The 27,276-nt window shown below is 38.7% G+C and overlaps 1 protein-coding gene across 2 annotated transcripts in view; it reads left to right on the top strand.

The window, feature by feature from the left end:
* RNGTT (RNA guanylyltransferase and 5'-phosphatase) overlaps nucleotides 1–24,034 on the top strand; it is a 186,034-nt gene extending 162,000 nt beyond the window's left edge. For both annotated transcript variants that reach the window (XM_005153114.4, XM_034060850.1), the window contains 2 exons: nucleotides 18,304–18,427; nucleotides 21,197–24,034. In XM_005153114.4, the coding sequence (XP_005153171.2) occupies nucleotides 18,304–18,427; nucleotides 21,197–21,360 (288 nt within the window). In that variant the 3' untranslated portion in view covers nucleotides 21,361–24,034. The remainder of the gene's footprint in view (nucleotides 1–18,303; nucleotides 18,428–21,196) is intronic.
* Nucleotides 24,035–27,276: the final 3,242 nt, after the last annotated feature.

The raw sequence follows: 27,276 nt of genomic DNA, 5'->3' as shown, positions 1-27,276 counted from the left end.
GTTGGGGTGTTTTTTTTTTTTTTTTTGTTTTAGTTATTTTTCTGTTTACTTCTGTATTAACTGTTTAAGAAGAAAAAAAATCTGCAAAAGCTTTAATGAGTATCATAAAAATGAACAGGTTGCATTTTTTAAGCCTTCCATTTCCTGGGCTTTGGAATACAAATACATCCTACCAATGGAACCTCAGTATGACAATACCTTATTTATCAAAAAGCTTAGAAAAACAAGTGCTGGCAAAGGAACTTTGTGAATTCCAAGAGAAACAAATGCAGGTTGTGCATCAGGGACTGAGCAAGCTGGAGCCTTAACTGCCTGCACTGGTGCTCTGCAGGAAAATGCCTAAGGGTCCCTGTGGCATCAGGCTGAATGTGAGCCAGTCATGTGCCTGACACTGGTAAAAGCAAACCATGCCCTGGGCTTTTTTAGCTAAGGCATAACCAGCAGGGCAAGGAAAGGCACTGTTTTCTGCTCAAGCATTTGTGAGACACATCTGGAGTAACCTCGTGCTGTTCTGGACTCTCCAGAGCAAGAGAAGTCACCCTGCTGGAGTGATTTTTGCAGGGGGTCATGACAAAGGGTAGAGCATATGGCCTCTGATGAGAGGTTAAAGAAATCGGGTTTGTTTAGAACAGCAAGGGAGGAGGGGAAACTAATGCAATCTTCTGTGACCTGAAGTGAGATTGCAGAAGAAAGAGGGCGAGGTGCTTCTCAGGGATGGTCAGGAAAGACACAGAGGGAAAAATGCAGTTGGATGTAAGGAAAATATTTTCATGGTGAGGTTGGTTGGGCACAGCAGCAGATTGTGTGGGGAGGCTGTAAAGTCTTTATCCACAAGGATTTTCGAAGTTTAACTGGGAAAGGACCTGAGCAACCCGACTCATCCTTAAAGTTAAAACCCAGCCTAGCAGGGGACTGGATTGGATGATGACTGAATGTCCTATCTAATGTGAAACTTTCAGCTTCTGTGACATTCTAGGGTGTAAGCACTTACCACTACGAAATGTAACTAGTTCTAAATGATCATTTATTGTGTTTTCTAGGATATTGTACAGTTGGATGTTTCTGAGCCTCCACTGTTACTGACTGAATAGAGCTTAATTTCAGTCAATAATATTCACATACAGCATACCAGTCAGTTCTTTCTCCTTATCTTTTCCTATGGCTGTGACCATAATTTGCATTACACAAGGCTTTCAGTACTTCCATTCTTAGTATCTCGTGTTTTTTCCTGTTAAATTTGTCTGGTTTTCTCATAATACCACAAATACGAAAAGATGCATCTTTTGTTCCATTAAGAGGTAGAATTGCATTACCTCTACCAGAGATCCTCTGGTCTTCTCTCAAAGAACATGTGGAGTTTTCTCTAGCAAAACATTTATTCAGAAGAAGAAAGTTCTGGGTTGGGGATTTTTTGCTTGGTTTGGTTTTTTTGTTTTGGGTCTTTTTTTCCCCCTCTCCTTTGAAGTTGTTCTGTAGCTATTTTCATGTAATGAGGCACCATGGATTTTTTAATGGAGTGTGTGGTATCTGTTGAGAATAAAGAGTCTTTGGCTTAAACTGAAAATCTGTGCGCATAACTGGTACTGAGAGAAACTGCTGTTCTCAGGAACGTCCCTAAAACTCAAGAGGTTCATAGAGTATTCAGAGCCATGCAACTATTTTTTAAGAGAATGGTAGCAAAGAAGAAAAGAAGTTGGAAATGACAGCACTGGCTAGATTAGTAGCAGAGCTCATGAGTAAAAGGCTGGAAGAAGAGCACCCAGTGGGTAGCTGTTGGATATAAATATCATGAGGAAGTCGTAAATGCATGAGATGGGGTGTAACTGTTGTGCATAATGGGCATTAGTAGGGGAAGATGAGCGTATGGCAGCATACAACATGGACTGTAGAAACAAAACTTGCATGTATGCTGGAAAGACATGGTCATGCTATCTAACATTCGCACCTTCCCTTCTCCTCCAGTCTTGCTTGTGGCCCCTTTCACAGCAGCAAAGGTGACCAACAGTGACTCTTAGGAAAAGCCTCCAAAGTTAATCTCTAAGACCATTCATGTTTTCTTCTTCAGTTCATATGGCTGGAGTACTTTAGTCATAAGACCTATGAAATTAAGCCAGTCAGTGATTTTGTATTTTTTTTTTATTGTGTTAGGGATGGTTGATTTGGAATTTCCTGCTTCATTTCACTTGGTAAATAATGAGATTTGAAACCAGCAATAGCTACTATATGTGCCGTCAGACTTTAGTTTTGATTATTTCCTTTTTTTTGTCTCAGCATCTTTCTCCTTTAAGTTGTTTGCTTTCTTGCCTTCCTGGTAATTTTCCAAATATTTACTGTTGTCCCCATACAGATACTGTTCTGGGAAGTATAGTCATACAGAAAACTGGATTTTCGAAGTGGTAAGCAGGTTGTGCTTACAGTAAATGTCCTATGCCCAGTGACATGAAAACATACTATGATAAATGTGAGCATTAGGACATGCAGATCTTGTCTCATTAGAATAACACATTAATAGATTTATTTTTTATATTGAAGAGATGGCAAGACAAAAGGGTTAAGCTGTGTCTCTGAACCATAAAGTTATTGCTCACTACCTAAAAATTGCTGATAAAGATACTGGGAGTGAGAGATTTGGTTTAGCAATAAATGAGCATAGATATTGCAGATATTTCTCATCTGCATTGCATTGAGCCTTCACACTTGTCACGGTGGAATAACTGCCAGATTGCTCGTGCTGTACTGCAAGTTGTGTTTTGCCATTGTCCTTGTCCTCTCTGTCCCATTGTTCTCTCCCAGGCTTAAGTGTTTGAGAGTTCTGGCTCCTTTGGAGTTGGCACCATCTTTTATTTTGCTTTCTTATGTTTTACAAGAATCATCTTGCTGAAGAGGATGATTTGTCCATGATGATTTTAAGCTCTTGAACATGGTAATTTGTTGCTGCAGCTGTTCCTGCATTGTCAAACCTGGGTTTGGGTGTGCCTCTGCACATAGAGAGTGTAATTTGTTCTGAGTAATTGAGGATACCTTGATTACAACAGCTGTTTATGGGGCCAGCTCCTGAGCTTGCCTGAGTTGCAGCAGGGACTGGTTTTCCCTTGATGTAGACATCCCCACACTTAGTTTCCATAAATGCAATTGCATTTGCATTTTCTTTTGACTAGAATACAATACTCCAACAGCATCGTGGTGTGCTCAAGCTTCTCAGAGTTTTAGGCAGTTTGGGAAACTCATAGATAATTGTTTTGTCAGAGAAAGTAGTGTCCTAAATTTGTGTGTCTTCATTGTTTCCTTCGGAAATTATTCTTTTCATGTCATATTTGTTATCATAATTGTTCCTTATTAATATGTTCTGATTTTTAAAATAAGTTCTTCTTTCTGCATTAGAGGTTTTTTTTTCCGCTGGTACTGTAGGCAAGTGAAATAAAGGCAGGCGAATGGATAACAGCCAAAGAGAAAAAATAGATATGAAAAATAGTTTCTAAATAAAGCATTAAAAGGCAGACCCTGTTAGAAATTTATTCTAATTGAATGAGACAACAAAAGGTATTTGAGCAAAGTCTTTTAGGTCTTCCTTTAAACACTTCTTAATTTTTTATTGTTTTAAAGTATCGTGAGAACATCAACCAAGATCAGGCTTGAGGGGGGGAAGAGAAAGCGAACTGTTCTAAACAGTTTATAGGCAGAGTATATCTAAATTTGTTAAGCTTTTTAGAGGTGAGTTATTTTGAGTCTAAACTGAACAAATGAGCTTGAACTTGATAAATAAGCTTGAACTTGTAGTACCATTGTGAAATGCAGATGATAATGTCTTTAAAATAAATTACTCATGAATAAATCAAGATGTTAAAGTTGCAAAGGGTGAGAGATGGTATAACAGGGAAATTCTCTGGCTAGGAAATTGTTTCTGAGACCTTTCTCTATAGTATATATAAAATGCATAGTGAACATCATGAATGAGAAATATTTTAAATGTCAGATACTGGTAAGATTGCATGGCAAAAATCATATTGAGAGGTACTGTGCTGGTTTAGGACTAGTAAAAGGCAAATGCAGATTAAATTTAGATAAATGGAAAAGAATAGGCCTGTAAACAATGACACAGAAGGTAGAAGAAATATCAAATGAGATAATTATGCAGGATGTCAGGTTACAAAGGAAAAAGGGTTGTGGATAATATCCTGTCTAATTATAATACCTGTAAAGGAGGATAGACACTGTATATCCCACAGGCTCCCTCTGTTCCAACTGTACAAATAGTGGAAACCAGTTGAATCCAAGGGTGAGTCTAGGAACCTCCAAGAAAAGCGCCTTGCTGGGTCTTTTAAATTGCTTTCTGGAGGTGCCAGCCTTTCACAGTTGATTTCATGCCAAAACTAGCTCCTAAATTTTAAGTGTTTCAAGTAATGGTCCACATGGTTGTCTTGCCTGTCTCTCTGCACTTCCCAATTACGAGATGAAAGGCTGGGTAAAACCAAATTCTTATTTTACAGCTGTTTTAACTGCGAGTGTTTCCAGTATAGTATTCCCCATAGGCAACTGTTGTGGCTTAAATGTCACTTCACTACTGCTAATAGATTTTCAGAGCTCCATTTTTTTTCACCATTTCTATCCTCAAATATAATCTGTAAGACCAAGTAAGTCCTGCAATCTAAGCTCTGTTAGACTTCTGATGAGAAAGGTGGTGGCTCTTACGGAAGGTTAGCAAATAAGGAAGGTGGAATTAAATTATATTGTGCCCATGAAAGGCTGACTTGTAGGCAAAAAGGTGAGATTTTATACTAGTAAAAATAGAGGGATGCTTACATCCTACACAAGGAAATGATAAATAGCACCTGTACCCTTTGATACGTAGAAAGCAGTAAATCTAGGGGAAAATGAAGCTGTACATAGACAGTAATTCAGGTAAGATAATTTCTTTCTGCATTCTTAATTCCTTCCTCTATTTGTATGATTTACATAAATAATATTTTTCATCAAATTTACCTTCACAGTTTTCATTGCAAGGGTCATATACACCTCTGCTTGGCAGTATATCAGAATGATTTTATTTGTAGAATTTCACATTTGAGTGAGAAACATATACTAGTACTCAATTGAATAATGGTGATGCAGAATCTTGTTATATGTAGTCAACAAAACCATTATTTATTTACTTTTTGTTTGACAGTAGTTAAATCACTGTGGTTTTATCTTTCTGGCATAAAGTGAGAATAAAAGTGAAGAACAAGAAAGCTTGGTTGGTGCTATTGTATTTCAGCAAATTGAAGTTTTCAAAATGGGTCTTCCACTTCTCTCCAAAGGAAAAGAAGTTGATTATAGAAAAAAATACCATGTTATCTTTGGGAAAAATAGTGTAGAAAGATCTGAAAAGGAAAGATCAGAGATGTGACAGCATTGTTAGAACCATTGTGCAGACACTTTATTTGTATTGCTGAGAACTGTAGATGTTTTCATTTACTGGGGAGAAAACTGTAAATATGCCATATTGCTTTTTATGTTACTAATGTCAGTGAGTTACTGTTTAATTGGTATCCAGTAAAATCTCTGCCAGTGACTTTACAACCAAATGCTATAATGAAATGTCACTTCTACTCAGAAAAATGTTACTTTCCCTTGATTAGCTGAAGTACTAAATCCGTTTCGGTAAATGAATCTATTGATTTTAGCTTAATGTGCTGTAATAAAAAATATTTGAGTATGTTCTCAGTTGGTAGATTCATGAGATGTCATGCTGGATTCTGTTCAGGCATGGAGGTGAGATTTTTATCTATTTTTCAAGCGTAAAGCAGAGGAGTCAGCGTTGGTACAGAAGGGAATTAGAGACCTGAGTTCTGCTGGAGGACAGCTCTCTCACTTAAGCTCTGCAGCAGTCATTCACAGGCTTCTTTTGCTGGGTCGGCAAGACCCTAACAGTGCTCTAAGGAGGAGGGAATGAGACTATAGCAAAATAGTTCTGTAAGGCCTCTTGATCCAGCTGCTCAGTCTGCTAGGACTCAGGCAGTCTTCCGGAGAAGGTTAATATCGACCGTGGACCACAATGCTTTGGAATCTGCCCATTGCTTAAGTATTAATGCTGCAACACACAAGAAATAAAATGCCCGATTAGTGTCATATGTTAACCTACCCAGTTGTAATTCGATAGCAATACACCCAAGTGCAACCCAGCTTCTGCTTCGTTTCATTAGCGGGTCATGGTTAGACACTCTTGACTGCTGACCATTGCAGGAGGAGATTAACTAAATGTTGTGGCTTTGTGGTTTTTTTTGTTTTGTACAGACCTGTGTGAAATGTAGGGAAGGGACTGGCCTATGGCAGGAGTGATGTAAAGGAATATACAAAAGCAGAATTAGAGACAAAATTGGTTTTGTTCTTTTACACAATGACACAAGGCACAATTACTGAATTTTCCTACCTCATCACATTCTCTTTCCACCTGTTACACTTTGAATGCCATTAATGCATGGAAAGAGGTATCAGGGTAATTTAACTTCAATAGAAGGAAAACAAAGGAAATCTCTGAATAATTTAGAATGATGTTTATAGATCAGCGAGTCAGAGGTTTTGGACTTAACAGTATTGAAGCTAATGCTAAAACAAACAGACCCTGAGTTACTTAATAACTAACTTGTTAATATTTCATTCAGAACTATAAGGAAAAAATCTGTAATTAGTAATTAGTGCTAATAGTTATAGCAGGAAACTATAAACCAAGGCTTTCTGTTTCAGCTCATGAATTCAGTTCACCGTGGGCACTCTTGCCTGACAAATAACTCCATTTTAGCTTGGGCTTTTCAGTACATAGAACTCTTTTATCTAAGCAAACTAATTAAGTTGGTTTCATTTATAAAAATACACATTGAGATTATTGGGCAACAGGTTGCAGAATTGCTATTGCCATTACCTGTTTTTTCCTCATTTTTTCTTTTCTTATTTCTTTCCAGCGCCGCCTATTCTTCTAGAGAAAAGCCTTTAAGAATTTATTTTTCTTTTCCCTGGCTGGAATTGTTAGTGACATTGGCTGGCTCTAGAATGGGTTTCTAATGCTACTTGCAATGCTGTTACATCATGTGGAAAACAAACCAAATGTTTTCAGATGTATTTGTTAGAGAACCAATGCTGCTTCAGTCCTTGGCCTCTGGAAGGGGAGGAAGGCTGTGCGAACACAATTGTAGCACTTGAGCAGAGTACTCAAATTAGGCTCTGGATTTGGGAGAATCTAAGAGTTGGCCCAAGTAGAGGTCTTTGCAGGCCACAGCTTATGACAAGGGATTTTTGAGATTTGAGAGGTCATCTGCCTAGAAAACTCAAGAGACTTCCTGGCTTTGCTTGCCTTAGCTCTTGCAGGCTGACTGGGTGCATTTTGTTAAGTAAGAATAAAGACTAAATATTTTTGCTTGCTTGTTTTGTTATTGATCTACCGTACAATAACAAAGTGCATGAGCAAAGCCGTGCAAAGTGTGCTTACATACAGTGGGCTTTTCTAGATTTCCTGCCTTGCAAGGCTTGGGCAGGACCAGCTGTCAAACCGTTAATTATCTCCTCTTGTCAGCAGTCACCTTTCAAAGATGTAATCCTATTTAGTTAATAGTAAACCAAAAACTTGGATAAAATCCTTATTGATTTGTATAGAAACACTCTAGCCCAAAGAAAGATGTTCATAGGTTTCTCAGACCACATCTGACAAAATCCATAAAATCCTTTGAAGCCAGTTGTGACTCTTCCAAGTCCGCTGATATTGTCTGTTCCTTTGCGTTGTGATTCCTGCAGTCTGCCATCTCACTCCACACCCATTACCACGGTGTTCTGGGAAATCTGGCTTCCTAACTCTGCAGATTCATTAATAACAAGGAATGGCAAAGAAAGAAGGGCTTGCAATGAAAGGTAAAGCAGTTAGAACCCCTCTATAGCCTCATTTACTGACAAGTTTGTGCCATTGATAGATTAGCCCTTGCTTACCTTTCTTTCAGAGGACTGACCTTATCAGCTGGCAGGCACCATAAAACCATCTGCAGTGTTTGAGCCATGATCGACTTCTGTATCTAGCCCCTTCCATTCTGTAACCCCGCAATGATCGAGAAGACCTACATGCTTAGATTTTAGATTATAGGTCAGATATACTGAATGTCTTTAATTGCTTTTGAAGAAGGAGGAAAAAAGCTTTCCTTGATTTAAGCCTCAAAACCAGTTAGGCTTTGAAGTTTAAGGCAAACTGTTCAAGAAAGTGAGAGATTTCAAGCCAGCTCAATGCTATAAAGGTGGTTGAGAAGTGAGTTAGGGCAGTTGACTTTCCATACATCAGTTGCTTTGATCAAAGCTGATTTTTGAAAGTCTGAGTTAAGTCAGCAACCATTGATCTTTTTGTTGTGATGTATCATCAGTAAAACAAAAAAAAAACCAATTTTCCTTCTAATTGGAATATGAAAAATGCCTAATACGTTTTTTACAGGTTTTCCCTCAATACGTCTTTGCTTCTTATTTGGATTATAGCACTGCTGAGTAGTTTTGGGATTTTTTTTTAATATTGTTGTTTGGCTTCTCTTGGCTTTGTGCTTTATATTATTGCAGTGTTTTTATCAGCTCCCTCACTTCAGTGATTCTGGCAGTCACCTAGAACTCATCCTGTGTCATTACGTACAAAAATGAAGGTTGAGTCAACGGGATTGTGAACTCCAGTATTGGTGATCAGCTTTTAGAATGCCCTCTCAAATGGCAGGGCTTTAAAAATCATTGTGGTTTGATTATTTTTTTTGTCAGCCTGTATTTGAAAATTCAAAGTTCTTGCTTGCTTATACAATGGAAATACAAAACCTGAACATTTTCTTTAAAAAATGGGATTCTGCTGTAGAGACTTCTGTGATTTCAAGATCTGTCACTCTTTTAAAAATGCTAACTATTACACAGACATATAAAAGCTATGATAAGCAAGACTGAACTCTCCTCTCTGCCTCAAACGTTTGGTTTGTAGGTGACTTGGTTGATAACAAACAATTCCATTTAGCAAAGTGGATGTTGATTGTCTGCATTTTTATTTCTTACACATCCTATAAACGGCTGTATGTTCTAGTATCATATTTATGAGAAAATTGGAATTGCTTCTGAAATGTATATAGAAAAAAATAAAATTACTACTTTTTGCAGGTAGTTACAGGGCAAAAACTGAAGCACGTTATAAATGCAGAAGACTAAAAGCAAGTTTTCTTACTTCTGGTCTTAGTTTATGGGGACATTCTCTCTGTGCAATCTCAACATTTTCAAGTATGAATAGGATTTCTGGATGTGGAAAACATAAATTTATAATCTTGCTCCCTACCCCCCACCATTCTAATAATGCTTGCATAGCATGTTTAATAATTTACATGTCACTTAGCTACCAGTGTTTGATAAAATCAGGAGGCCAAATTCAGCTTCCAGTGTCTTTGTTTGCCTACTATAGTGAAGAATACAAAATAAAATTTTGATTATATTTTTCTTAATGTTGTCATTCAGTAATGTTCTGAGGTAGAGAAATTTGAGCCATGGGGAAAGCAGAGCTCTTAACAAACCAGTTTGGGCTTTGTTAGGCAGCGGAGTAGACATATGAATATATTACATATGATTATCATAAAATTATGGCCTGGAAATTGAGCAGTCATGCTGCTGCATTTTAGACAGTACATTTATAATAAGCTGTAATAAAGTAAACATTTTGAATGGATATAAGAAGAGGCATTACTTGCAATCACAAATGTGCATTTAATTCATGCTTTTGAAGCTCAATTTAACAAAGCAAACAAATTTTCTTGTACTGTTAACACAGTTGTTCTCAGTGGTAAATTTTGATTTGAGGGTTAGGGGGGAACTTTAACTTAAAGTGGCTGTTTGGGATCTAAATGAAGAAAAACAATATGATTCACAATGGCTGTAATTCGAAAGCTGTGTATTGTTGCAAGTAAAAGTGGGTTTAAAAGACTCACTTGCAATTACTTGTTACTTTGGATTATAGTTTAAATTTCTTTTGGTTTCTTCTGATATCATCTGATGTCTTTCCAAAAGAGTATAAACCCACGGTTTCTAAGAATGTTTCACAAGCCAGATAAGCGATGTCTACAATTGGGTTTAGGGCCCCATCCTGGTAACACTAGCGTGGGCTAATTGGTCTTATGAAGCTACTCAGATGTGTGTAACTTACAAGGGTATGAGTTTGTAGAGCGGGGGCCCACATGAATAGCAATCAGATACTGTCTGATTTATAAAAGTAGTTTCTTCAGACAATGCAGAAAGGCTGCTGAGAAGCTCCTGATAGCCTGGCCCCAGGGAGTCTCCCTGCAACCCATCCCTGCAGTGTGACAGCAACTGACAGAACCCCTTGTAGGGAGTAAGAAGGATAGATAAAATGAGATTAATTTGGACACCTATAGTAGCAATAGCTTGGGTACAAAGAAAAGATTAAAAATATTCATATGAGAATGTACACTGTGAAATCTATGTGTGATAAACACAAATATTTGTCAAGAGAGCCATCATTACAGAGGTGGAATCCAACATGTGAAAGGCAGAAAATGTCAGAAAAACTCTAATCCCATTCTGGCACAGTCATCTATGTTCTCTTTCAGTTATTTTGAGGGATAGAAATAGCATTTCCAAAGGTGTAAAATAGTGATAGCATTGCTTTGTCTCTGGAAGATTAGTTTGGGTTTCTGCTTGTAAATTATTAAAGAGATCTCAGCTACTCTGCGTCACAGGATTTCTTGGTAGCATGAGTGTAAGTACCTGAGGGGTAATTAGGTTTAGAGAACCTAATGGGGGGTAAATGCTTTTCCCTGTTGTGTGACCACAAACCATCTTTCTCTGTTTCCCCATTTGCAAACTGAGAATAATAAGCCTTGTGAAATTCATAATTTATGAATGAGCTAAGTGGTGTTTTCGAAGTATATTCTTTACTGTTGGTGCGTAACTCTTGTCTCCTGGATCTTTGTGTCTTAGCATGCAGTGCACTCAGTTTGGGGCCGTCTCCCTTTTGCAAAAGCAGTCCAAGTGAATAAAACACAAATGAGGGTTAAGACTGGCTTTTCACAAGCTAGCTCATGTCAACTAGAAATACAGCCCTCAAAATATAATTAATTGGCCATGGGTGAAATATTTCCACCCAGCATCATTTCTACATTGTGATGTCAGCTTTTTCTGTCAACTTACATTGTATATCCTTGCGCTATCTTCCCCCCCTGTACCATTTCTTACCTTCCTAGTGAGGTAGCGTTCTCAGAAATCTCCAGTTGGTTTCCTTGTCCTTCACCAATCTTATTTGTGTTTCTGTAACCTGCTGAACAGCTTGCATCTGCCTGTTTTTCTTTGATACTTTGATGTCCTTGAGTTTCAGTACTGACCCCAAGGATCATTAGTGGCACAGTTATTCTTGGTGTGCCAAATCCAAGGTGGCTGTCTCTGGCCTCTGCAAAGTTACCCAGGTACTTGTGGTGAAGTGATGTTCTCATCTCTTCTGCAAATTAATGAACTGCAGAGCAGGTGGAGCTCTGCACCTAATGCACATCTTCTCTACAGTAAGTTCACACTGATGCTTGCTTTGAGAACTCTGCTACTGCCTGTTTACTGCAGTTCCCCCATCCCCTAGAGTTTCTTCCTCTTTCATCAGCACATGCTGAGGGTCAGAACTATATGAATTGCTTATTTAATATGACTTCATTAAGAGCTTATGCAGTGGAGGCATGCCAGGTTCATGAGTCCTCAGCACAGAATTCTTCCATTTCTCACTTTTTACAGAAGATGCAGAAAGAGAACTTTTTCCTTTAATCCATAGACCTGCTGTGATTAGAGTGACTGGGCAAGGGGTATCGATCTTGGAGGACAGCCTTTTATTACTTTGTTTCGTTTAATTGTTCAAGATCTGTATGGACCCTTGGCTCTCTGCTTCCTGTTCTTGACAATGATTAAAAGAAAACAGGTTTTTGAAAAGCTTAAAGGTTCCTTCAGGGGCTAGGTGGAGATAGCAGAGTTGAGCAGGAAGGTCAGCTGCTCTTTGAGTACTGTAGATGCCTGAGTTGTAATGCCCAAAAGTGTTCGAAGACTTTGTTGGTTTGCTGTGGCTGACCAGGTTTTCCCATTCAATAAAACAAGAAGTATAGAAAAAGAGTATTTTGAAGAATGTTCATCACTGAGCAAAGCATCTGTGCAAATACAGATACAGTTCCACATCCTCATCCTCACAGTTGCAAGATACCTGCTTTGTTTAGATACCAGTCTTCTGAGAGCCCCACACAAAGCTCAGGAGAACTTCAGTTTCTTTCAGATAGTTCAGATGGTGTTGCAAGGTCAGGTGTACAGGGGAACTTCCAGGATACATTAAGAATTCTATTTCTAGCTGGTGCTGAAAGTCATTAAACTTGTAATATCACTGATAAGAGGGAAACTTTTTATTTGAGATGTTCCCAGCAGTCGGTTGTCAGGAAAAACACGCGGACTCACAGCCGTTCAGTGTATCAGCAAACTGTATCTGTATGTGAAAACTGTATGTAAAAATGAGAGCTGCTTTGAGAGAATGTTATGTGTTAAAGAATAAATCAGAAACTGAGTGCCAGACACACTGGAAGACACAAAAAAAAACCCAAAACAAAGAACCCCGAATGAACAATTTAAAAAAGCCTCACTCTTGTGATTTTGACAGGTGTTTTTTTCTTTTTTGGCCTTTTCCATGATTTTCCTGTTCTTGCTGTTAGCTTTGTGGTTTAATTTGGCGTGAATAAAAATCTTAACATTTTGATATTTCTTAGTGCTCCTTCTAGGAATGATATCTCAAAACTGGAACATTTCCATTTCCTGTGTACACAAGGAGCAGCGTAGTTACACTTGGATGGCTTCATTAATGTTAAATAAACATATCAGCTACATTGTGTTTACCCAAGCTGATAACCATTTGTTGGATAATATATTACTTAAAAGGAAACACAATCAGTATGTTTAATTTAGCAACAGAATTGGTTACCAGTGTTCTTATTTTGCTTTTGACAAATCTATGGTTTTGTAACATAATTTATTGAATGTCATATTAAGAGATGGATATTGAGCTACATTACAAAATCTGGTTTGGCTTGAACAAAAATGTGAAGCAGATTATTTAACTGAGTAACTTTTGCCAGTTGACAGTATTAATATTTGAAGTCCTGTGTAATTATATGAACAGGCATTTAATAACCATCTCTTAATTTTTTATAGTTCTTTGAGAAGTTTTACTATGGAAAACATGAGATACTTTATGTGAACAGGAAGAAAGTTCTTTAAAAGCGTCTGAACAAGCTGTTCAAGAATTAGGAAGAAGCTCTGAAGGAACAGCTTGGGATATGTACTAGGTACTGTGTTGTGCCCTGGAAGTATTGGGCTACATGGCTGCTGACTCTCCAGGACTGTCTTAGTCAAATCATTAGCATTTCTTACATTCATGTCCTCATCTGTAATCACACGTAAGAGTGTTTTCCCAGGATAATTCTTGCCCATACTCATGGGCATGCACTAAAATCATGCACTTCGGGCTTTGCTTTAGGTATATTCTCAAACTAGATGGGAATCCTGTTTCTCACACCTCATTTCCTCTCAGTTGCCTTGGTTTGTCATGAAGGTCTTTGGACTTTGCTTGTCACCTTTCAGTGTTCAAAAAGATCTCGTTTGAGTTTGGCTTACCTTCTTGTCTGTATATTTTGTAACTGTTGCTTCTTTATGTTTTCTCTCTCGATCCTGTTCCTCCAGGAAGTCTTGACCCCTCGTTTCTTAAGTTCCCATGTTCTTTTTGTTCCCTGACTTGTCATTGCTGCCTTGACTGCTATGGAGTCATAGTACCAGTGGGCAGGTTTATTCTCTCTGTTGTCTAGGACATTCCACGTTGCTTGAGAAGTTTAGAAATAAAGTCTGTAATAGTACATGACAGCTGTGGGCAGTCACAGCATTTGAGAGTAATGCAGGAGTCAGGATTTGAGTTGTGCTGTTTTGCTAATAATAAGAGGTCTTATTTCCTAATCTGTTGTTTGTAGCTGAATCAGGACAAGGATGTAGCTCCTCAGGACAAGGAGCTTGCAAATGTTGTATTTTTTTGACAGTTCTTTGAGAAATGTGGTTTGATTTAGCAGGATGGCTGACTAGAGGACGTATGGGCTCCAATTCTCCTGCAGCAGGAGACTGAGAAGCAACCAAACAGTTTCTTCCTCATAATCGCACAGGTGATCATTTATGTTGGTGTGTGCTGCTTTCACAGCAGAGGAAAGTTAGTTACGATAGAGTCATAGAATAGTCAGGGTTGGAAAGGACCCCAAGATCATCTATATATCAGAGGAAGAATTACTTTCCAGGCTTACACAGCAACTCCAAACTTTCCTCCCCTCCAAGCACTGGAACTTGTGTTTTAAAAAAAATGAAACAGTTTATGTACCTTGAGCATATCAAAAAGGAATGCCCTCACTGCACATGCCAGCTATAAAGAGCCAGATTCTTCTTATAGAACGGAAAGCCATTACATTTAGCATCTCTCTTGCATGTGTGTTATGGTTCCTTTTTTAAACTCTGAATTGAGAAATAAACATCTTTTTAATGTCAAGATTTCCACTGCTACTTTTGGTTGTTTGTTCTTGTATGGGAGACAACGTTTTCTGCATCTACTATGATGATCATGTCTTCTGGGGCCTTAGAACTAAGCTGGTGACTAGAGATGTGAAATAAGCAATAGAAATAGGTGAATTGAAGAATCGTTCTCTTTCTAGAAATGTTTGATAATAAAGGGGAAAGTGCAACAAAAAGGCATTTAAAAAGAGAAAAGATTTGAAATAGAATATGTTAAGATTTTGCTACAAGCATTACTTTCTTTAAAGGGGACTATTTACAGAGCTAAAAACCATTTCAATTGCTTTAAAAATATATATGGAAATATAGGGGTTCTTTTAGTTAAGCCTCCATTTATCATAAAAACATAGAATAGTTAGGGTTGGAAACGACCTTAAGATCATCTAGTTCCAACCCCCCTGACCTCACACTAAAGAATGCCATGAAAGGCTTCGCCTATGGGGAGAGGAGGATACCTGTCACCTTCATGTAATCTGGCGTTCTTGGGCAACTTTTCCAATCACATCTTATAATCTAGCAGTAACATAGTGACCCAGCTTCCAAGGGGAAGCTTGTCTGTAATTTGGGGAAGTGATTTCTGCTGGGCAAGTAAGCTGATTCCTGATAAGTAGTTGAAATTCAGTCAGGAGTGATGAGTGCTCTTGCTGAGGAATAATTTCCTTCATCTTTAAAGGAAAGCAGTGTGAAGCTTGATGTTCATCCTTGCCTATGGCACAGTCATGGCCCAGACTAGAGATGCTGCTCTGATGCACACCACCTCGGACAGCCTCATGATGGAGATATGATCCTCTGAGCTTCTAATTCTTACTGACTGTCTGAAAATAGGCTAGGGAATAAATATTTAATTAAGGGAGGCTTCCTGATGTCCTTAGTGTGGAGCATCCATCTTGAAACTGCTTAATGCAGGTTTAAGGTATTTTAACGTGCTGCATAGCAGAAGCATTGGCACTACATGTAACAAAAGCATTGCTGCTGATGAGGATAAGCATTTTGACAGAGAACTGCCACTATCCCTAGGACACTTCCACCATTTCTGTGAAGCACTATCTAGAAATACCGGTCATTTCTCAGGAAGAGAAATGATGGTGCATTACTCAGATACTCTATGGACTGTAATATTTAAAGGGGAGTAGGAGGGATGGGCCCCATACAGCAAAGGGAGAATCGAGAAGACACTGCTCTGAGCAGCTCAGAATTAATTCTCAAAGGGAAGGAAATACCAGACAGTTAAATGTGACAGTTTCCTTTCCCACTTTGAAGCTGAAATACCAGAAAGTAGTATTCAAGTAATAGATAGAAGCAAGGTGTAAATTATGGATAGAAGAATCACTATGGACTTGTTCAGTCCTGTGCGTAAACCATTCCCATTTGGAAGTCTACTAAGGCACAATAGGTGAAGAGTATTTTTAATGCTGAAAAGTGTGTTTTGCTCAGTGTACTTGTAGTTTTGGTAAAATGCCTAGTAATTCCTAAAATGTTCATTAATATTACAATAAATATATTTGCAAGACTTGAGGTCACTTAAAGTATAGGGAAGAGTAGGTGCTGTATTTCTTCCTTTGTAAAATATTTACTACAACTTGCATTTGTTAAAGGCTCTGATCACCGGTTTTCTAATGGGAAAATTCATTTAAGTCAGTGCTTTGGCAGGTGCTCATATTTTGTGGAAAGATCTATCTTCCAGATTGCTAATGAATGGCCAAGCAAATGTCTAGATAGTTAATAACCCTTCTTAATTGCCACAGTCAGATAAAGCTGCCATGTAATTTATTGCTATTCTGAGCATCTGAACACTAGAAGAATGATAAACCAGGCGAAAGCCTTATGAGGTGGTTGGTTAGTTGAAGTCATTGCCTGCAGTTTTATTCTTTTCTCTCTCTAGCAGGTGATCCTTCTAACATTTCCCTGCTTGGCAGAAAATCAGACACATGGTCATACCCCTTGCTGTCCCCACTTCCACTAGGCAGCTGTTTTCCAAGTAATATACCTTCTCAAGGTACTGCACAGCCAGGTTTCTTCCTGCTTTTAGGTATCTGTAGTGCACTAGAAAAGGATGTTGTGTTTTCCTGCATACACTTACTGGAACATAAATAAGTCCACAAATGTGTGTCAGTCAAACATCTGGACTGTGTACAGCTTTTCAGTGAGGACGGAAAGAAGTGCCGTGCTGTGCAAAGAATGCTGCAAAAGAAGAGATTGCTGATCTGGGCAATCGGTTGATTTCATCTGGGTGCTCATCAGCAGATGCAAACTTCACTTAAGGCTTAAATGATTTGGGGAAAAAAGCTTTTTGCAGATGATGGAATGGATGAAGAAACAATATGTGACACAGAAACCTGACTTCTACTCTGTTAGTCCTGCAGCAGGACAGGCCACAGTTGTACGCGGGTTTAACAAAATTATTGTGTTCACTTGACAAGTAAAATCCCAGGTCTCTCTGCCTGGGAACAAACATAAGTATTCAGGGTAAGTACCAAGAAAAATGTTAGGTTTCTGCTTACCAAATTAAGGATAAATCCTGTACTATGCAGTACAGGAGGACTCAGTTCATGCTAGGACCTTTTCGTGAGTTAATTGCCTTTACCTGGGAGTTAATGAAAAAGAGGTTCATGGGTTTTTCCACTGTACGTGCCATTAAGCTGTCTGGAGACAGTTATGGCCTTTTTCAAATCTGCATCCCTCTGACAGTAGTAAATTCCTGTGTCACGACTCAGGAGCAAGTAGACAACAGAGGTGAAACATTATGCTAATGTATTCCAATAACCTGTCCCTTTTTATGAGGGTGCTTATGCATAAGATTCTGAATCCTAAGTGTTATATTACCTTCTACAGCTTTTCATTGGTAAACTATAGCAAACTAAATGGAGCTAGCAGTTAAATACAGCTTTATAGTTCTGAAGAGGCCCTTTAGAACAAAGTGAAGTATATGGATAAAATTGTTAAAGCATTAGATAAGGTTCTTGGGTTACCATGGTTACTTGAAAAATTTTGCATTGTATCATGGATTAGGATGCATAGGGTGAAGTAGCCAAAACAACTAGAAAGTCCAATGCATATAAACTACATTTCCAAACCACAGAGTGTTGCCAAATAGAAAGACAAATAGCTCAGGATATTGGCTGCTGACAAATCTATGAATCAATAAAGCGAGGCCTAAAGGAGATTTAGAATGTATGGGATTTGCAATTCTGCATTATTTGGGAGTTACAATCTTAATTTTTAAAGACAAATGAAGACAAAGAATAAAAGAAAAAATCCTCAGTAATGTAAGGAGTGGAATGATTTTCCACAGGCTCTTTTTGGTATTGAAATCAGACATTTGGCTTTGAGACCTTCAACAAAGAAGGTTGATGAAACATGGATAATACATTTCGTGCACTTAGGCTGGCAGTAGCACTTACACTGGAAGCAGTTTATTCCCATGGAAACCTATTTGCATTTGGGCCAGAAGTGACTTTTTTTCCCCCTCTGTTAGAGCTGTTGATGTTTTAGCATAATATAATTGCTGTATATTGACAGCAGGTTTGAAAAGTATTTTTTAAATGTTGAGTAGCTGAGCATATGTAGAATGGAGATGTAGTCTGTGCAGATTTTCTATGTAGGATGGAGGCATGAAAAATGCCGTCAGCTTTTAAACTTCTGTTATTTATCCCTAACAGAAAGAAGGAAAAAAATAATGATGTTTATCCCAAACAATTTTTTTAACAGGTGACAAAAGAACTGAAACAGTATGACAATAAGATTATAGAGTGCAAGTTTGAGAACAACAGCTGGGTCTTCATGAGACAGAGAATAGACAAAAGCTTCCCAAATGCCTACAGCACTGCTATGGGTGAGTAGATTGGTTTGCTTTTAAAGTTTTTTAGGATCAGATTTTAGGTTTTCACTCTGTTCTAGTGTAAGGAGGAAAGGCACTCTGTGTTCTTATTTTTTAGTTTGAGTCCTGACTTCTCTAACTTATTATAGTAATGCCTCATCTTGCAAATGCTTATGTTGTGTTTAACTTTTATATAGCAGGAATCCTTCAGCTTCAGGTTTATTTGATGAAGTCAGTTAAACAAATACTCTGATGCAGTATTTAACAGATTATGCAGAATCAACTGCCTAAGTCTTTGCAGAACTGCAAACATTTGCTCCAAGAGACTCTAAATGGCAGGGCATGCCTTTTAAGTGAGACCCTGGGAAGGTTTTATTTACGATACCTTTGCAACAGCTGTTGCCGTGTTGGCTTGTTGGGAGGTAATGCAAACCGGCAAGCTATGAGTTGAATTTATTGAACAAGAAATCCTCTATAATTTCACCTCTGTTCAAAACACCAAAATCATTATTTGGCAGATGGGCTAGAAAATTAATAGGGGAAAATGTCATCTTAAGTTTCTACAGTAGTTGTACAAACAATGAAGAGGGAAACAAATGAAAGGAGGGGGTATACCCCTGCAGAACTGTGGGACTCTTATGTTTCTCTACCAAAAAATGTTTTGCCAATTACTGTGAATTAAATGATGTTGTTTGTTTTCAGGTGAAGTATAAGAGTTTGAATTAAATGTGTATGAGGCTGAATAGCAATAGTCACGTTTGGATTGACTTATTAAGTTCCAAAATGAAGTTTAATCAAATTTAAGACCATGTTGTTTACTAGTGCATACGTAGATGATGTAGGATTTTCTCTGAACCATTCTACTAATATTTCTGCCTGAGCAGTGAGATTTTCTTGAATAAAAAAAACAAAAAATGTGGTCATTTTGTCAGAAGATAATAAATCTGTTGGCACCTTAGGGAACCAGCACAGAATGTACCTGAACTATTTGCCAAGCAGTCCTGTCAGGGAAGAGGAATGGGCCACAAAAGTCATACAAGTACAACCACATTTCTTCGTCACCATGACCTAAATTTCTCTTTTCTGTTTCACCTTAGTGTTTCAATAGTTAGTTTTCCTTGGATTTTTCTTTGAGGAGTAGCATATTCTTCTTTCCTTTCTTCATAACATCATATGTAGTTGCCCTTTTCCTCTTCTCATGTTCTCCATTTGTAGAGGACTTACGTTATTCCTGACCTTTTTTTTTTCCTCACCAAAACATAATGAACTTCCTAAAAATAAAATTAAATGCTACAGGAAGAACTATTTTGTAAGAAATTTTTTTACTTTTTCATGGGAATTTTTGGAAAGTTTTCTTTTGGCTTTAAATTTTCACTTTTGCCCATTTTTCAGCATCTCCAGAAGTTGCATTTTCTCATTTGGGACTTCCATTGTCTTCTCCTCTGGATCCTTCATCCTCTGTTTGCTTTCTTTTAATGAAAAATAGTGTTTGTTTTTCTGTATCTTTGAAATAGCAACAAACTAAGTACTTGTCTCCAACTGGCTTTTGGACTTCGATACCTTTGAAATTGAGGACTTTTTGAGTGATTAAGCTAGGACAGCCCTTAAAAGTTGATGCAGAGTTATACCATTGTGGCATAAATTCTCTTCCTAAACTACTGATAATCATAATGCTTTTCAACTGCCGAAGTCATGTACAATGCAACTTTTAAAGCACCTTTTCACCAAAGAAATAAATGAGATTAAAAAAGTGCTAGGAAGGTGTTCTGTTAATTGTAAAGTAATGTTTTGAATGGTTCTAGAATTGTACAGGAAAGAAAGGAGATTTTTTAAGAGTCATTGTTATTTGTAACAATGCTCCATTACAAGTACATTTTAAAGAGTCTTAATGTTGTTTAGTACTCTAGGGGATCAGTAAATCATTTCACATGGAAATTGAGTCCATACTGAGGCCAGTCCATACATGCATAATAAATTATCCTCTGAGAATTTTATACTTACTTCCAAGATAGTTGTAGGGATTCCTACTTCATTTCTTGCTCTTTATTTCTTCCCTCCTCCATAAGTCACTGGGGAGGATTAATTAGAGGAATATAAAGTTACATAGGGAAAGTACTAAAAATATTTAATTTGGTTTAATTTGTTATATAAAATCCTGTGGGCCTTTACTTACAAGCTACAACCTGGGAAATCATGTTAAGTAATCCAAGTGTGCTTGTACATGCATGCCTTAACCACCATGCAACACTCCAGCCTTACAGTACACATGTAGCTCGCTTGTTGTCAAGTATTTCTGCCATATAAAGGTTAAAAAAATATACTATGCCTTGTGGGTTTATGGTATTGATGGTACTTAGTGCTGAAGAAAAGTTACCTTAATTCAGAGGTTTTCAGTATGGGGCCAATCTCGGTCCTTGCTGTTAGGATTTCATGAGTATTTTAAAGCCATGTCTCATAAGGCCTTCATTGCTGTTGCTTGCCTCAGTAGGACATCAGTTGTTGGTGTTTTTATAGTTACCCCATGAAGCCTACACACACGTGTGCCTTTTGTTTGCTTTATAAAGAGAGATTCTGTGACACAGGGGCCCACTACATGCTTTCCTCTCTGAGGGGCAGAGCAGGGACACTTGACTCTTGACACAACCACCTTGTGAAAGTCCACCTTTAAGGCTGAATACTGGAGCCGAAGTACGTTATTTATTTTGCAAAGAGGGGATGAAACTATTGGAGTGCTGACTGCAAAAACTCAGTTTAGTGACTTGAGATTATGTTCTTTATTCCCAGCTGTATGCAACAGCATCCAGAATCCAGTCACAAAGGAGATGCTGTTTGAGTTCATTGACAGATGTGCAGCAGCTTCTCAAGGACAGACACGGAAACACCACCTCGATCCCGACACAGAACTTATGCCACCCCCACCACCCAAAAGGCCACGTACCATACCATAAGGCCTTGACCTCAGCAGATAGTGTTTACAGTTCTGCAGAAGGAGAAACACAAGTGTGAAGGCTGGAAGAGAAAAACTGAATTGCTGTAAATACTTGGCTATGGGGGTTTGATTTTAGAGGGGATTGAGTGGTTTTTTTCCTCCCAGATTCCACATACAAATGGACATTGTTTTTTAACTGGTAAAGTCAACCTTATCATGTGGTATTTGAAGATAAATTTTCCAAAGGTCTAGACAAAAACAGTACAGTGAAGTCAATGGAAAGCTGCCTTGTTTATATATGGATCTCTTTTCACCTTTAATTTATAATGTCAGCAATCTGGAACTGAGAAGACATTGGGATGCTTTACTTTTTAGAGGCTGTGCTTAAAAAAAAGAAAGAAAAAAAGCAGAAGTGTTTCTTTGTTATTGTTGTTTAACTGCTTGCAGTTTGTCACCCGTAGTGTAACAGGTCATGGTTTCCCTGCGTTTCTGAGACTTGTGTTAAACAGTGAACAGCAGTGTTGTTTGTGCTTTATGTTAGTTCAAAACTAAACCACCATCGATTTCACTAATTTCAAAATTAGCTGGGGTTTTGTTGTTGAAATACAAAAAATGTGAATCTTTCATGTAAATAGCATCACTTTGAAAGACAATGTGCTGCGTGTTTGGTGTCCCCCCCCGATTTGAACTTAACACACCATATGTATAATGGGCTGATTTTGGCTTTGCCTTCGTAAGTCTACCTGTAGATAAGGAATACACCAAATCCTTAGTATTAAGGTCTCTGTTAGGAGACTGTAGTACAGGGCTTGTTTCTCCACAGTGATACCATTGTAAATATTACTAAAATGTACACATCACTGTGATATGCAAGAATAATAATCAGTGCTAATCATAATGTCTTAGTTCCAGGCACAAAATGGCAAAAGAAATGCCAGACAATGCCTGTGTAAACTACCAGAGAAGGTAGTTTCAGTGGGAGAGAACCACATCAGGCAGAAATGATCCTGGTTTAAGTAATTGCAGGGCAAAAATAAGCCATTTAGGAGGTGGATTAGTGTCCCAGGGAACAGGATGCTCATTTCCAAAGGTGGGGTTGGCTGTCCTGTGGCACCATGCTCCTCCTCTGGCTGACTTTCTTTCATACCAAATGAAGAAGCACACGAATGCCCAGACAGCTGTTATTGCAGCACACTGGCAGATGTTCGTAATGTTCATCCTGAGAAGCTGCATTCTGGGTGTTGAAGGAAAGAGTTATTCTCAGCTAGGATTAATTGGAAACCAAATGCAGATTCTAGAGTTTACTGTGCATTTATCAAGCAGGGATCGAATTGGCTCTTCTTCTGGTTTACTTAGTGTGTGAGTCTTCCGTTCATTCAGCAATCTGATAAGTGAAGCTCATAAATTTGTTATAACTAAACCACATTTCTCTTTCAATGGGTTTTAATGTTAGTAAGAAAAATTAACTCCTGCTTTTTTTTTTCTTTCCCTGTATTTTTTATATGGAAACTTTATGAGTGTGCGTTTTGGTGGCTTCTCTAGTTGTTTCAGCCTGTTGTATAAATGCACACAGCATCATTTAGATGACGTTCCTAGCATCTCTTTCTGGGGTATTCCATACATGTTTTAGGGAACTGAAGGAGTCACGTAAGTTACTTTTTATACTATGGTAAAACTTGAGGGGAAAATGTATTCATCAAAAAAAAGTTTTTTTCAGCTGTACATAGTTTCTGCATATTATCTATAGAAAAGATATAATTATCACCTATGCAAGGGCGCAAAATTATATCCTAAGAAGAGCCTTATGAGTTTGATGTGAAAACCTATGCAGCCTCTGTGCATCTGGCATCAAAACACACAATTATTTCTTCACTCAGTATAAATAATTTCTCCAGATTATACTTGTCATTGAGATTGTCATAACATACACTTCGTCACTGATCTTCATGGTTCTATGGCAGTTGCAATGTGTGTGATGATTACAGCCTTCTCCATGAGGTTAGGACATTTCATTCTTGTAAGGATGTGTCCAGGTTATTTCTGTCCTCCTCTTTCCCAGCTCTTGCATCTTGTATTTCAACAAGACCTAGCTCTTCCACTTCCGAGCTGTAGCACCACAGGCTGCCTTTCACCTGCATTCCACCAAGCCCATGGATGTGTTGTGGCCCTTGTATTTTTGATAGTGTGGTGTTTTTCCCACTCTCAGCTTAAACTGGATATTTTGAAAGAATAATGACTCTGAGAAGGTTTAGAGCTCCACATTAATATGTGATTGTTGAACTCTTCTTGCACTATGACCTGTAGATTTTTAGAGAGGTCACTTGCCTTTGCTTTTCTGGAAAAAGAAGCTACTGGGGAAGGGTTGAATGAAGAACCTGATGAAAACAAATAGAATTTCCCTTGGTTCAGATGGGTTTAATCTGTGAGAAATGCAAACCTCCTCTGTTTACTACTACATATTCAAGAGGTTGAAGCTAAGAAGCAAAGAAGAGTCTGTACCAGGAAAATAATGATAAAAGAAAACCAGCCTAACTTGTCTATTCTTCGGTGTACAGCATGAATCCATCCACTGTTTTGTCATTTGTTAAATATATAATTAAAATTTGGTTTCAGTGGATTTTCCAGAAAATGTAAGTACATTCCTCTACAAACTGTGTATGAAGTATTTTAATAAAATCAATGGTTTAAAATAACTTTTCTTAAGGATGTGTTTGGTTTTGATGTCTGTGCTTTCCTGGTGCCACTGCAAACACAAGCTTACTGTGGTAGTATTGCTGTTTAGTCCTCCAAGAAGGTTTATCTGTATTTTTTGCAGCTTGGTGGCTTTTCTGTCAGGTAGGACCACCCCAGCCTGGAGGCGGCCATGATCCATTATGCCATTCTTAAGTACAATTTGCTCTTCCTGCAACCAGAACCAGAATGGAAACAAATGGTGCTTGAAACACATATATTATGATAGGCTGACATTATGTAGTTTATCCATTCAACGTTAGGTGCAGTTGCATGAGAAATTGTGCAAGAGGTCTGCATGGGTCTTCCGTGAGAGTTTATCATACAGCATGACCCTAAAGCTGGTAATTCACCTACTTGGACCGACTCCTGGACTTGTGTTGTAATGAGGCAGTTTCCCTTTTCAGGTTACAGCTGTTTAGTCAGGACCTAAAAAGCCCATCTTGATTTTTGAAATGTCCTTGTAGTTCAGATCCTGCCTCACGGCTGCTGTGTCCTTGTTTCATGTGCAATTCCTGTGGTGCTTCCCTAGACTGTTTCTGATTTTCTAGTGTTTGAGTGTGAATGTCAAACCAGATCTGGCACTTGAACACACCTGGGGAGGTGTGATAAATTCTCTAGTCCCTACTTGGTACTCCCCTTCATGTATTAAGGAAGCAGGTTGATACACCCAGCCATCGCATCACACTGTGTAGTTTGTGTTAGCTTGCTTGTTCACTGAAGCAGTCATTCAGGATCCCTGCTCCTCGGTTTTGTGCCTAATAGGTGTGACTTTATATTTGCATAATGTATAGCTGTACACAACAAAATATTCACGAAGGCATTGGCACAGCTAGCTTATTCCCTCGGGTTTATCTGTAGTCAATATAGAGAGAATGAAAGCACAAGTCCAGTTTGTTCCTCCTGCACCTGCAGATGTCTGCCTGTCCCTTCACTGTTTCCTCTCAACTCTTTTTCAGTCGATATGATGTGTTTCATTTTATGTTACTCCACTGTGTTATTGTGAGCACAGTGTTAAATATTTTTATTGAGGGTAAATTTCACAGCATCAAAATTCTTGCAGTGGTCGATTAAATTTATAATCTCATTAAAAGTATCCAATTAGCTGGTCGGGAGCTATTTATTTTCCATAGATTATATTGCGTACCTCGGGACATCTAATCAAATCCTAAATCTAAGCAGTTCTGTTAACCTGCTTGACAATAACATTTGGATGAAACACCTTAAACAGTCAGATTGTCCTCCTCCGTGGTTTCACAAGGTTTGCTTTTGCCTTGCCCGAGGACCAGTTCCAAGGTTCACAAGCCCTACAGGGTTTAGATTTCACCTGTATCCCTTTGTTTCCAGTGTCAGATTTCTACCATCTCCGCCTACAGCACATCTCCGCAAGCTTGCATTCCTCTGTTACACCTACCTACGTGTGTTATGAGTTGTGCTGCCATCAGATGTGAGAATGAGAGAAGCCTGTGCCCCAAGACTGACCCTCTGCTTGTGTTCCTTGATGCAGTGCTCAACTCCAAGCCTGTGTCCTCATTCCCATGTGACAGCAGCCTTGACGACTGATGGATAGGGCAGTACCGTCCTGGTAAGTCGTGCTTGCACAGGGAAATGAAAGCAGCATCTACCAGCTGTGACAGTATTCATCATATGAGCAAGGAGCCTTTTCCACTTCCCTCCCACCCTCATGAGTTCATCATCTCCTTATTTTATGTACAAAGGTAAGTTGTACTCTTTGCACTGAGATCTGGACCAATTAGTTAATGTTTGCAGTGGGAATATTGGTTAGTGCTCTTTCTGCTTCCCTGGTGAGAATCTGCTGAGCTTCCCAACAAGCCAGAATCTCTGTTGAGCTGCAGAGGTCTGTAGGGCTGAGGCTGGAGGTTGATTGAGACATTTACAAAACAGGTTTCCCTCAGTCGGGGCTCATTTTCATCTGGTTTATTTCAATACATAGTCAGCAGTAGGGAGTTACGTGAGCACGTTGTAAGCAGTACTGGTATGAGAACTTACCAGTCATGTTGGTGCGTATAGAAGTATAAAAATGTGAAAGACACTCGGTGAACTTGGTGAGGGAACAATAATAATTTTTTCCAGGATTGAAAAAGAAACCCCAATGAAATAAAACCTAAGTTCAGCCCATTTCCACCTCTCTTAGAAAGCCCTGGATAAAATATTAAACATTGTTTAATAAAATGAAATTATATCAAATCGACTCCCATGACAGGAATTTATTTAATCAGAAATACTTCTCATGCCCCCTTTCTCCCTTCTCCTCCTCCCTCAGTACCTTTGTGTCTGTTTGACTAGCAGAAAGCACACAGATTGGGTTCAGGAGCACACATCTATGATGTTTTGAGAAAATGAAATTTTTAGTAGCTCTTTTACAGAGAACTTCCTCTTCTGTGAGTAGGCGATAAGGTTAACGTGTCAAATAGGTCTGTGTAAACACCAAAGATGTAATGCTGGAAGGACGGTATTTTGTTATTACCAAAATATACTTCAAAGAGTTTCTGAGTTAATTTGATCATCAAAAGGATGGGAAGCTTTGCTCATAAGGGTAAAAATTCCATTCAAAAAGATAGAATAGTTTGAGAGAAAAAAGCCTGAGTACAAATTTCCATAGGCAGACTGTGCCATGGGTCTGGGAGGGAACATCAAGTGTTTCCGTGGCCCACACGTCAGCAGTGGGTTATAATGACAGCAACTGGGGACCAGGCAGGAGTATATATGAACTGCTATCTCCTGTGCCACAGAGGAAGCGAAGAGGTAAAATTGTGGTGAAGTAGTGCTCAGAATGGGGAGCTCTAGTGGAGAGATCAGAGGAAAGCAGGCATCAGTGGTGCCAAGAAAAGAGATTATCTACAAAAAGATGATGGTGACTGGAAAAGGCAGAACAAGTGAGCACAGCAGGGGCTAGCATGAGGGTTGAGGACCTACCCTTCAGCCACAGACTCAGACAGGCTGCCTCTCAAGAGCACCAGTAGCAATGAGGTAGGACCAAAAGCCAAAGTGTGTGGGCTGAGGTCCTAAAGGAGCAGAGGAACAGGTCAGTGTTTCTCTTTGCCTAGCAGTTATACTATTTCTGAGCTCTGAAAGCTCTGGGGTACAACTGTATGCTCAGCAAAGTGTATGCTCCCAGGTCAATGGGAGTAGCCGGAATGTAAGACACAGCCCTGCATCACAGCACAGGAGCATGGGAACACTT

Source organism: Melopsittacus undulatus, chromosome 3, assembly GCF_012275295.1.
Source record: "Melopsittacus undulatus isolate bMelUnd1 chromosome 3, bMelUnd1.mat.Z, whole genome shotgun sequence".
Taxonomy (NCBI): domain Eukaryota; kingdom Metazoa; phylum Chordata; class Aves; order Psittaciformes; family Psittaculidae; genus Melopsittacus; species Melopsittacus undulatus.
The sequence above is the reverse complement of the archived record's forward strand: the minus strand, read 5'-3'. Positions and strand labels throughout refer to the sequence as shown.